Source organism: Oncorhynchus nerka, unplaced genomic scaffold, assembly GCF_034236695.1.
Source record: "Oncorhynchus nerka isolate Pitt River unplaced genomic scaffold, Oner_Uvic_2.0 unplaced_scaffold_1472, whole genome shotgun sequence".
Taxonomy (NCBI): domain Eukaryota; kingdom Metazoa; phylum Chordata; class Actinopteri; order Salmoniformes; family Salmonidae; genus Oncorhynchus; species Oncorhynchus nerka.
Genome location: NW_027039842.1, coordinates 62,130 through 75,291, shown reverse-complemented (window position 1 = coordinate 75,291; position 13,162 = coordinate 62,130). Strand labels below are relative to the sequence as shown.

Below are 13,162 nucleotides of genomic sequence, written 5' to 3'. Positions count from 1 at the left end.
AGCCTCCACATTGACTCTGTACCGGTACCACCTGTATATAGCCTCCACATTGACTCTGTACCGGTAGCCCCCTGTATATAGCCTCCACATTGACTCTGTACTGGTACCACCTGTATAAAGCCTCCACATTGACTCTGTACTGGTACCACCTGTATAAAGCCTCCACATTGACTCTGTACCGGTACCACATGTATATAGCCTCCACATTGACTCTGTACCGGTACCACCTGTATAAAGCCTCCACATTGACTCTGTACTGGTACCACCTGTATATAGCCTCCCTACTGTATAAAGCCTCCCTACTGTATATAGCCTCCCTACTGTATATAGCCTCCCTAATGTATAAAGCCTCGCTACTGTTATTTTCAATGTCATTTTACTGTTTTATTTTACATCTTTACTTATCTATTGTTTACCTAAGGCCTATTTTTTACTTAGAAATTGCACTGTTAGGGTGATAGAGGAATTCTAAATTCCTTTATGTTTTAATTGCCAAAACCAATTTCGCACTCGTTTCTAATTCATTAATGAGGTGTAAGTTCATTAATTATGCATGAAGTTGATCGAGACCAGTCTTAAAAGCCAGGTAAGAGCGTTTAATTCCAGAGAGTACTGAAGCATACACATTTTTCCACAGGTTATAAACTGAATATGACATCATCAGTTTCCCACCCTCTCTCCGATTCTCACAAGAGCCCATTGTTTATTAGGTCTGGAACATCTCCCAGACATTTCTTATCTGTCTGAAAAGCCATAGCATCGCTCCCCCTTTCACCCCCCAAGAGGCCCAGACAATTAATTCGTTCTGCTTACATTTTCAGTTACATTAACCAATAACTTTTACTTTTCATACCATAACATAATAGTATTAGAATAAATGGTTCTAATTAATAATGTATACATAATTAATCATCTCAACCACAATTTCCTCTAACATAGGGTTAGGGGCCTGTAAGTAAGCATTTCATTGTAAGGTCTACTACACCGGTTGTATTCGGCCACGTGACAAAATAAACTTATATTTTATTTGATTTGATTAGTCTTACAAAACACCAAACCAAGAGGTATTTTCTCTTGTCTGATTGACAGGTTGTTTGAGCTCCTTCAAAGTGACAGGATACTCTGGAGGAACTGTCATCATCTACTGTCATTATTCCACAGAAGAAAGAAGTAATGAGAAATATTTCTGCTTGGGGCAGTATAGTTATATTTATAGTTTGAGTTGTGAGGATCAAATCAGAACTGGATTGAATAACACCTGGCAGCACAGTGGTAGATTCTCTCTGTATGACAACACTGGAGGAAACTACTTCAAGGTGATCATCAGACAACTGACCAGACAAGATGAAGGGACCTACTGGTGTGGAGTGGACATACCTACTGCACTTGACAGTTATACCAAGGTAGAGCTGGAGGTGAAGAAGGGTGAGAGACTTTTACTTTAACTTTATGAAATGAATTTAGCTACATATGTTATTACATGATCAGTACCACTAATCAATGAAGTCAGTCTATAGTACTAGACTAAGGTTGTGATGTGTGTTCCTGTTGACAGATGACTGCTGTGAGAAGTCAGTCTATAGTATTAGACTAAGGTTGTGATGTGTGTTCCTGTTGACAGATGACTGCTGTGAGAAGTCAGTCTATAGTACTAGACTAAGGTTGTGATGTGTGTTCCTATTGACAGATGACTGCTGTGAGAAGTCAGTCTATAGTATTAGACTAAGGTTGTGATGTGTGTTCCTATTGACAGAAGACTGCTGTGAGAAGTCAGTCTATAGTACTAGACTAAGGTTGTGATGTGTGTTCCTATTGACAGATGACTGCTGTGAGAAGTCAGTCTATAGTACTAGACTAAGGTTGTGGTGTGTGTTCCTATTGACAGATGACTGCTGTGAGAAGTCAGTCTATAGTATTAGACTAAGGTTGTGATGTGTGTTCCTGTTGACAGATGACTGCTGTGAGAAGTCAGTATTAGACTAAGGTTGTGGTGTGTGTTCCTATTGACAGATGACTGCTGTGAGAAGTCAGTATTAGACTAAGTCAGTATTAGACTAAGGTTGTGGTGTGTGTTCCTGTTGACAGATGACTGCTGTGAGAAGTCAGTCTATAGTATTAGACTAAGGTTGTGATGTGTGTTCCTGTTGACAGATGACTGCTGTGAGAAGTCAGTCTATAGTACTAGACTAAGGTTGTGGTGTGTGTTCCTATTGGCAGATGACTGCTGTGAGAAGTCAGTCTATAGTACTAGACTAAGGTTGTGATGTGTGTTCCTATTGACAGATGACTGCTGTGAGAAGTCAGTCTATAGTACTAGACTAAGGTTGTGATGTGTGTTCCTATTGACAGATGACTGCTGTGAGAAGTCAGTCTATAGTACTAGACTAAGGTTGTGATGTGTGTTCCTATTGACAGATGACTGCTGTGAGAAGTCAGTCTATAGTACTAGACTAAGGTTGTGATGTGTGTTCCTATTGACAGATGACTGCTGTGAGAAGTCCGTCTATAGTACTAGACTAAGGTTGTGATGTGTGTTCCTATTGACAGATGACTGCTGTGAGAAGTCCGTCTATAGTACTAGACTAAGGTTGTGATGTGTGTTCCTATTGACAGATGACTGCTGTGAGAAGTCAGTCTATAGTACTAGACTAAGGTTGTGGTGTGTGTTCCTATTGACAGATGACTGCTGTGAGAAGTCAGTCTATAGTATTAGACTAAGGTTGTGATGTGTGTTCCTGTTGACAGATGACTGCTGTGAGAAGTCAGTCTATAGTATTAGACTAAAGTTGTGATGTGTGTTCCTATTGACAGATGACTGATGTGAGAAGTCAGTCTATAGTATTAGACTAAGGTTGTGGTGTGTGTTCCTATTGACAGATGACTGCTGTGAGAAGTCAGTCTATAGTACTAGACTAAGGTTGTGATGTGTGTTCCTGTTGACAGATGACTGCTGTGAGAAGTCAGTCTATAGTATTAGACTAAGGTTGTGATGTGTGTTCCTGTTGACAGATGACTGCTGTGAGAAGTCAGTATTAGACTAAGTCAGTATTAGACTAAGGTTGTGGTGTGTGTTCCTGTTGACAGATGACTGCTGTGAGAAGTCAGTCTATAGTACTAGACTAAGGTTGTGGTGTGTGTTCCTATTGACAGATGACTGCTGTGAGAAGTCAGTCTATAGTACTAGACTAAGGTTGTGGTGTGTGTTCCTATTGACAGATGACTGCTGTGAGAAGTCAGTCTATAGTACTAGACTAAGGTTGTGATGTGTGTTCCTATTGACAGATGACTGCTGTGAGAAGTCAGTCACAGAGACGGCCTTTCTGGGAGGAGAAGCTACCATCAGATGCAACTATCCAGAGGACCATGAGGACAACATCAAGTATTTCTGCAAAGTAGACAGTGAATCTGACTGTGAAAACAAGATATCAGATACATATCATGAAAAACCTAGAAGATATTCTCTTTCTAAGAGAAGAAGAGAGAGATTCTCCACAGTGACCATCAGTGACCTGACTGAAGATGATACTGGGACCTACTGGTGTGGATTAGAAACCAGCAGGACAGAACAACGTTACATTACACTGATCACACAGGTGAAGTTGCGTGTTATAAGTGAGTTTAAACTTCCTCTTTCTCTTTAACATGTGACCATAAACACACAAGTTACAGTCACATCTCCAGTGTGTGACAAATGTGGTTTGATTGAAATAATTCCACAAGGACCCACCTGACCAGAATAATGTGTAAGATACCACCCAACCAGCTCCAGTTAGAGATATGCAGAGCTGTGTAAGTCATTATGTTCATATTAAGATGTTAATATGTATGTAAGTTCCTGGTTGACTGCTGTTCGGCTGTTGTATCACTTCCAGTTCTGGACCAGATCTTTACTGAGCTGTGAGATCTATCTGGACAACGAAAGAGGAAGAGGTTTTTCACAGTTCCTTTTCTCTGCCTGTCATCATCGTGGTGTACAGGACAGTTCACTGTGATGACCTCTGACCTTCTGGTCAAAGCTTTCAACGATATTTGAAAAAGGTCTTTAGGCCAGACCTACGAGCACAAGAAGTTGAAAATATATATTTTTGGTTGAGAAAATATGTTGAAAAAGACATTGTGTTTATAGGGAGTCATTGTGTTCCTCTGTGGTTCAGTTGTTTTATATCAGGACCTATAGTGCTGAACAGTGGGTTTGAAACGCCGGAATTGTAAGTTTGATTCCTGCTAGGGCCACCAAGATGGTAAATGTACGCATGACTAAGTTTCATTGGGGAAAACTAAATGCTAAATGGAATATATATTGTATTTTTTTTATTATATCATTTGACAAGATAATATGTCATTCATGATGTTTTCACCTCAGTGATGTCCAGGTCTCCTGCAACACCGTCCTCACCAACCTCTTCATCCACCCCAGGGACCTCCACTTACCCTGTTCCCTCATCTATCTCCCCTTCATCATCCACATCATCATCAATCCCAATAGTGCTTGTAATGATCATGGTGTCTGTCAGTCTGGCTGTGTTGGTGTTAACTGTCATCCTGTTCACCGTCTACAGATGGAAATGTAACAAGGTGCAAGGTATGTTTCAGACACACAGGCAGGCAAACACACACTCAAGCACACACACACACACACACACACACACACACACACACACACACACACACACACACACACACACACACACACACACACACACACACACACACAGAACATAACAAGTGTGTATTCTGTTATAGATGTTGTGTGTTCCCAAGGGCCGGCTTCTTCCAGCAGACAGACCTCTAGCAGACCAAACACCAACCCAGGAAACAGTGAGGAGGTGAGGGGTTGAATGTTAGGAGTGGGTGGTTGGGCATGGGGGTGTCTGCTGGGATCACAGATTAACAGATTTAACCAAACCATTCAGATCATCACCTGCACCAATTCATCAAATGTATTTATACAACAAGACGACAGAATATATCATGTTCATATTTAACCAAATAAGGACAAGAGACAGAAATACACTGTCTGATGGTTCTGATTATGGACTAATGACTCCATTGTCTGATGGTACTGATTATGGACTAATGACTCTACTGATGGTACTGATTATGGACTAATGACTCTACTGTCTGATAGTACTGATTATGGACTAATGACTCTACTGTCTGATGGTACTGATTATGGACTAATGACTCTACTGTCTGATAGTACTGATTATGGACTAATGACTCTACTGTCTGATGGTACTGATTATGGACTAATGACTCTACTGATGGTACTGATTATGGACTAATGACTCTACTGATGGTACTGATTATGGACTAATGACTCTACTGTCTGATAGTACTGATTATGGACTAATAACTCTACTGATGGTACTGATTATGGACTAATGACTGATGGTACTATTATGGACTAATGACTCTACTGTGGTACTGATTATGGACTAATGACTCTACTGATGGTACTGATTATGGACTAATACTCTACTGATGGTACTGATTATGGACTAATAACTCTCTGATGGTACTGATTATGGACTAATGACTCTACTGTCTGATGGTACTGATTATGGACTAATGACTCTACTGTCTGATGGTACTGATTATGGACTAATGACTCTACTGATGGTACTGATTATGGACTAATACTGTCTGATAGTACTGATTATGGACTAATAACTCTACTGATGGTACTGATTATGGACTAATGACTCTACTGATGGTACTGATTATGGACTAATAACTCTACTGATGGTACTGATTATGGACTAATAACTCTACTGATGGTACTGATTATGGACTAATGACTCTACTGATGGTACTGATTATGGACTAATGACTCTACTGATGGTACTGATTATGGACTAATACTCTACTGATGGTACTGATTATGGACTAATGACTGTACTGATGGTACTGATTATGGACTAATGACTCTACTGATGGTACTGATTATGGACTAATGACTCTACTGATGGTACTGATTATGGACTAATAACTCTACTGATGGTACTGATTATGGACTAATAACTGTCTGATGGTACTGATTATGGACTAATAACTCTACTGATGGTACTGATTATGGACTAATAACTCTACTGTCTGATAGTACTGATTATGGACTAATGACTCTACTGATGGTACTGATTATGGACTAATGACTCTACTGATGGTACTGATTATGGACTAATGACTCTACTGATGGTACTGATTATGGACTAATGACTCTACTGATGGTACTGATTATGGACTAATAACTCTACTGATGGTACTGATTATGGACTAATGACTCTACTGATGGTACTGATTATGGACTAATGACTCTATGGTACTGATGATTATGATTATGGACTAATGACTCTACTGATGGTACTGATTATGGACTAATGACTCTACTGTCTGATGGTACTGATTATGGACTAATAACTGTCTGATGGTACTGATTATGGACTAATAACTCTCTGATGGTACTGATTATGGACTAATGACTCTACTGATGGTTCTGATTATGGACTAATGACTCTACTGATGGTACTGATTATGGACTAATGACTCTACTGTCTGATAGTACTGATTATGGACTAATGACTCTACTGTCTGATGGTACTGATTATGGACTAATGATGATTATGTATGATTATTATGGACTAATAACTGTCTGATGGTACTGATTATGGACTAATGACTCTACTGATGGTACTGATTATGGACTAATGACTCTACTGATGGTACTGATTATGGACTAATGACTCTACTGATGGTACTGATTATGGACTAATGACTCTACTGTCTGATGGTACTGATTATGGATGGTACTATTATGGACTCTACTGTCTGATGGTACTGATTATGGACTAATGAACTGTCTGATGGTACTGATTATGGACTAATGACTCTACTGATGGTACTGATTATGGACTAATGACTCTACTGTCTGATGGTACTGATTATGGACTAATGACTCTACTGATGGTACTGATTATGGACTAATGACTCTACTGTCTGATAGTACTGATTATGGACTAATAACTCTACTGATGGTACTGATTATGGACTAATGACTCTACTGTCTGATAGTACTGATTATGGACTAATAACTCTACTGATGGTATTGATTATGGACTAATAACTGTCTGATGGTACTGATTATGGACTAATAACTGTCTGATGGTACTGATTATGGACTAATGACTCTACTGATGGTACTGATTATGGACTAATGACTCTACTGATGGTACTGATTATGGACTAATGACTCTACTGATGGTACTGATTATGGACTAATGACTCTACTGTCTGATGGTACTGATTATGGACTAATGACTCTACTGATGGTACTGATTATGGACTAATGACTCTACTGTCTGATGGTACTGATTATGGACTAATGACTCTACTGTCTGATGGTACTGATTATGGACTAATGACTCTACTGTCTGATGGTACTGATTATGGACTAATGACTCTACTGATGGTACTGATTATGGACTAATGACTCTACTGATTGTACTGATTATGTACTGATTACTGATTATGACTAATGACTCTACTGATGGTACTGATTATGGACTAATAACTCTACTGATGGTACTGATTATGGACTAATAACTCTACTGATGGTACTGATTATGGACTAATAGCTCTACTGATGGTACTGATTATGGACTAATAACTGTCTGATGGTACTGATTATGGACTAATAACTCTCTGATGGTACTGATTATGGACTAATGACTCTACTGTCTGATGGTACTGATTATGGACTAATGACTCTACTGATGGTACTGATTATGGACTAATAACTGTCTGATGGTACTGATTATGGACTAATGACTCTACTGATTGATGGTACTCTGATGGTATGGACTAATGACTGTCTGATGGTACTGATTATGGACTAATGACTCTACTGTCTGATAGTACTGATTATGGACTAATGACTCTACTGATGGTACTGATTATGGACTAATGACTCTACTGATGGTACTGATTATGGACTAATGACTCTACTGTCTGATGGTACTGATTATGGACTAATGACTCTACTGATGGTACTGATTATGGACTAATGACTCTACTGATGGTACTGATTATGGACTAATGACTCTACTGTCTGATGGTACTGATTATGGACTAATGACTACTGTCTGATGGTACTGATTATGGACTAATGACTCTACTGACTGATTATGGACTAATGACTCTACTGATGGTACTGATTATGGACTAATGACTCTACTGATGGTACTGATTATGGACTAATGACTCTACTGATGGTACTGATTATGGACTAATAACTCTACTGATGGTACTGATTATGGACTAATGACTCTACTGTCTGATGGTACTGATTATGGACTAATGACTCTACTGATGGTACTGATTATGGACTAATAACTCTACTGATGGTACTGATTATGGACTAATAACTGTCTGATGGTACTGATTATGGACTAATAACTCTACTGATGGTACTGATTATGGACTAATGACTCTACTGATGGTACTGATTATGGACTAATGACTCTACTGATGGTACTGATTATGGACTAATGACTCTACTGATGGTACTGATTATGGACTAATGACTCTACTGATAGTACTGATTATGGACTAATGATGGTACTGATTATGGACTAATGACTCTACTGTCTGATGGTACTGATTATGGACTAATAACTGACTCTGATGGTACTGATTATGGACTAATGACTCTACTGGGTAGTACTGATTATGGACTAATGACTCTACTGATGGTACTGATTATGGTACTATTATGACTCTACTGTCTGATAGTACTGATTATGGACTAATGACTCTACTGTCTGATAGTACTGATTATGGACTAATGACTCTAATGATTATGGACTAATACTGTCTGATGGTACTGATTATGGACTAATAACTCTCTGATGGTACTGATTATGGACTAATAACTGTCTGATGGTACTGATTATGGACTAATGACTCTACTGATGGTACTGATTATGGACTAATGACTCTACTGATGGTACTGATTATGGACTAATGACTGACTGATTATGGTACTGATTATGGACTAATGACTCTACTGATGGTACTGATTATGGACTAATGACTGATTGATGGTACTGATTATGGACTAATGACTACTGTCTGATGGTACTGATTATGGACTAATAACTCTACTGATGGTACTGATTATGGACTAATGACTCTACTGATAGTACTGATTATGGACTAATGACTCTACTGATGGTACTGATTATGGACTAATGACTCTACTGATAGTACTGATTATGGACTAATGACTCTACTGTCTGATGGTACTGATTATGGACTAATGACTCTACTGTCTGATGGTACTGATTATGGACTAATAACTCTACTGATGGTACTGATTATGGACTAATAACTGTCTGATGGTACTGATTATGGACTAATAACTCTACTGATGGTACTGATTATGGACTAATGACTCTACTGATAGTACTGATTATGGACTAATAACTGTCTGATGGTACTGATTATGGACTAATGACTCTACTGATATAGTACTGATTATGGACTAATGACTCTACTGTACTGATTATGGACTAATGACTCTACTGTCTGATGGTACTGATTATGGACTAATGACTCTACTGTCTGATGGTACTGATTATGGACTAATAACTCTACTGATGGTACTGATTATGGACTAATAACTCTGACTAGTACTGATTATGGACTAATAACTGTCTGATGGTACTGATTATGGACTAATGACTCTACTGATGGTACTGATTATGGACTAATAACTGATGGTACTGATTATGGACTAATGACTCTACTGATGGTACTGATTATGGACTAATGACTCTACTGATGGTACTGATTATGGACTAATGACTCTACTGTCTGATAGTACTGATTATGGACTAATAACTCTACTGATGGTACTGATTATGGACTAATGACTCTACTGTCTGATAGTACTGATTATGGACTAATAACTCTACTGATGGTACTGATTATGGACTAATGACTCTACTGTCTGATAGTACTGATTATGGACTAATGACTCTACTGTCTGATGGTACTGATTATGGACTAATGACTCTACTGATGGTTCTGATTATGGACTAATAACTGTCTGATAGTACTGATTATGGACTAATAACTGTCTGATGGTACTGATTATGGACTAATAACTGTCTGATGGTACTGATTATGGACTAATGACTCTACTTATGGTACTGATTATGGACTAATGACTCTACTGATTAGTACTGATTATGGACTAATGACTCTACTGATGGTACTGATTATGGACTAATGACTCTACTGATGGTACTGATTATGGACTAATACTCTGTCTGATGGTACTGATTATGGACTAATAACTCTACTGTCTGATGGTACTGATTATGGACTAATGACTCTACTGATGGTACTGATTATGGACTAATGACTCTACTGTCTGATAGTACTGATTATGGACTAATAACTCTACTGATGGTACTGATTATGGACTAATGACTCTACTGTCTGATAGTACTGATTATGGACTAATAACTCTACTGATGGTATTGATTATGGACTGAACTTATGGTACTGATTATGGACTACTAACTGTCTGATGGTACTGATTATGGACTAATGACTCTACTGTCTGATAGTACTGATTATGGACTAATGACTCTACTGATGATTATGGACTAATGACTCTACTGATTACTGATTATGGACTAATGACTCTACTGATGGTACTGATTATGGACTAATGACTCTACTGTCTGATGGTACTGATTATGGACTAATGACTCTACTGATGGTACTGATTATGGACTAATGACTCTACTGATGGTACTGATTATGGACTAATGACTCTACTGTCTGATGGTACTGATTATGGACTAATGACTCTACTGTCTGATGGTACTGATTATGGACTAATGACTCTACTGATTATGGTACTGTCTGATGGTTATTATGGACTAATGACTCTACTGTCTGATGTACTGATTATGGACTAATGACTCTACTTATAGTATGGTACTGATTATGGACTAATGACTCTACTGATGGTACTGATTATGGACTAATGACTCTACTGATGGTACTGATTATGGACTAATGACTCTACTGATGGTACTGATTATGGACTAATGACTCTACTGATGGTACTGATTATGGACTAATGACTCTGTCTGATGGTACTGATTATGGACTAATGACTTGATGGTACTGATTATGGACTAATGACTCTACTGATGGTACTGATTATGGACTAATGACTCTACTGATGGTACTGATTATGATTATGGACTAATGACTCTACTGATGGTACTGATTATGGACTAATAACTGTCTGATGGTACTGATTATGGACTAATAACTCTACTGATGGTACTGATTATGGACTAATGACTCTACTGTCTGATAGTACTGATTATGGACTAATAACTCTACTGATGGTACTGATTATGGACTAATAACTGTCTGATGGTACTGATTATGGACTAATGACTGTCTGATGGTACTGATTATGGACTAATGACTCTACTGATAGTACTGATTATGGACTAATGACTCTACTGATGGTACTGATTATGGACTAATGACTCTACTGATGGTACTGATTATGGACTAATGACTCTACTGATGGTACTGATTATGGACTAATGACTCTACTGTTATGGACTAATGACTGATGGTACTGATTATGGACTAATGACTCTACTGTCTGATGTACTGATTATGGACTAATGACTCTACTGTCTGATGGTACTGATTATGGACTAATGACTCTAATGGTACTGTTATGGACTGATGGTACTGATTATGGACTAATGACTCTACTGTCTGATAGTACTGATTATGGACTAATGACTCTACTGATGGTACTGATTATGGACTAATGACTCTACTGATGGTACTGATTATGGACTAATAACTCTACTGATGGTACTGATTATGGACTAATGACTCTCTGATGGTACTGATTATGGACTAATGACTCTACTGATAGTACTGATTATGGACTAATGACTCTACTGATAGTACTGATTATGGACTAATGACTCTACTGTCTGATAGTACTGATTGTGAACTAATGACTCTACTGATGGTTCTGATTATGGACTAATAACTGTCTGATAGTACTGATTATGGACTAATAACTGTCTGATGGTACTGATTATGGACTACTAACTGTCTGATGGTACTGATTATGGACTAATGACTCTACTGATGGTATTGATTACGGACTAATAACTGTCTGATGGTACTGATTATGGACTAATGACTGTGTGAATGTACTGATTATGGACTAATGACTCTACTGTCTGATAGTACTGATTATGGACTAATGACTCTACTGATGGTTCTGATTATGGACTAATGACTCTACTGTCTGATAGTACTGATTATGGACTAATAACTCTACTGATGGTACTGATTATGGACTAATGACTCTACTGTCTGATAGTACTGATTATGGACTAATAACTCTACTGATGGTATTGATTATGGACTAATAACTGTCTGATGGTACTGATTATGGACTACTAACTGTCTGATGGTACTGATTATGGACTAATGACTCTACTGTCTGATAGTACTGATTATGGACTCATGACTCCACTGATGGTACTGATTATGGACTAATGACTCTACTGATGGTACTGATTATGGACTAATGACTCCACTGTCTGATGGTACTGATTATGGACTAATGACTCTACTGATGGTACTGATTATGGACTAATGACTCTACTGATGGTACTGATTATGGACTAATGACTCTACTGTCTGATGGTACTGATTATGGACTAATGACTCTACTGTCTGATGGTATTGATTATGGACTAATGACTCTACTGAAGGTACTGATTATGGACTCATGACTCTACTGATTGTACTGATTATGGACTAATGACTCTACTGATGGTACTGATTATGGACTAATAACTCTACTGATGGTACTGATTATGGACTAATAACTCTACTGATGGTACTGATTATGGACTAATAACTGTCTGATGGTACTGATTATGGACTAATAACTCTACTGATGGTACTGATTATGGACTAATGACTCTACTGTCTGATGGTACTGATTATGGACTAATAACTCTACTGATGGTACTGATTATGGACTAATGACTCTACTGTCTGATAGTACTGATTGTGAACTAATGACTCT

The 13,162-nt window shown here is 38.1% G+C and overlaps 1 protein-coding gene across 4 annotated transcripts in view; it reads left to right on the top strand.

Annotated features, from left to right (window-relative positions):
* Nucleotides 1-13,162, top strand: part of LOC115116977 (CMRF35-like molecule 8) — a 54,085-nt gene that overhangs the window by 2,699 nt on the left and 38,224 nt on the right. Inside the window, exons 2-5 of one of the 4 annotated variants that reach the window (XM_065015380.1) lie at nt 1,090-1,425; nt 3,283-3,612; nt 4,364-4,582; nt 4,762-4,826. In XM_065015380.1, coding sequence (XP_064871452.1) covers nt 1,090-1,425; nt 3,283-3,612; nt 4,364-4,582; nt 4,762-4,826 — 950 coding nt within the window. Of the gene's footprint in view, nt 1-1,089; nt 1,426-3,282; nt 3,613-4,363; nt 4,583-4,743; nt 4,827-13,162 lie in introns of all 4 variants that reach the window. The other 3 variants (XM_065015379.1, XM_065015381.1, XM_065015382.1) reach the window with 3 other exon arrangements.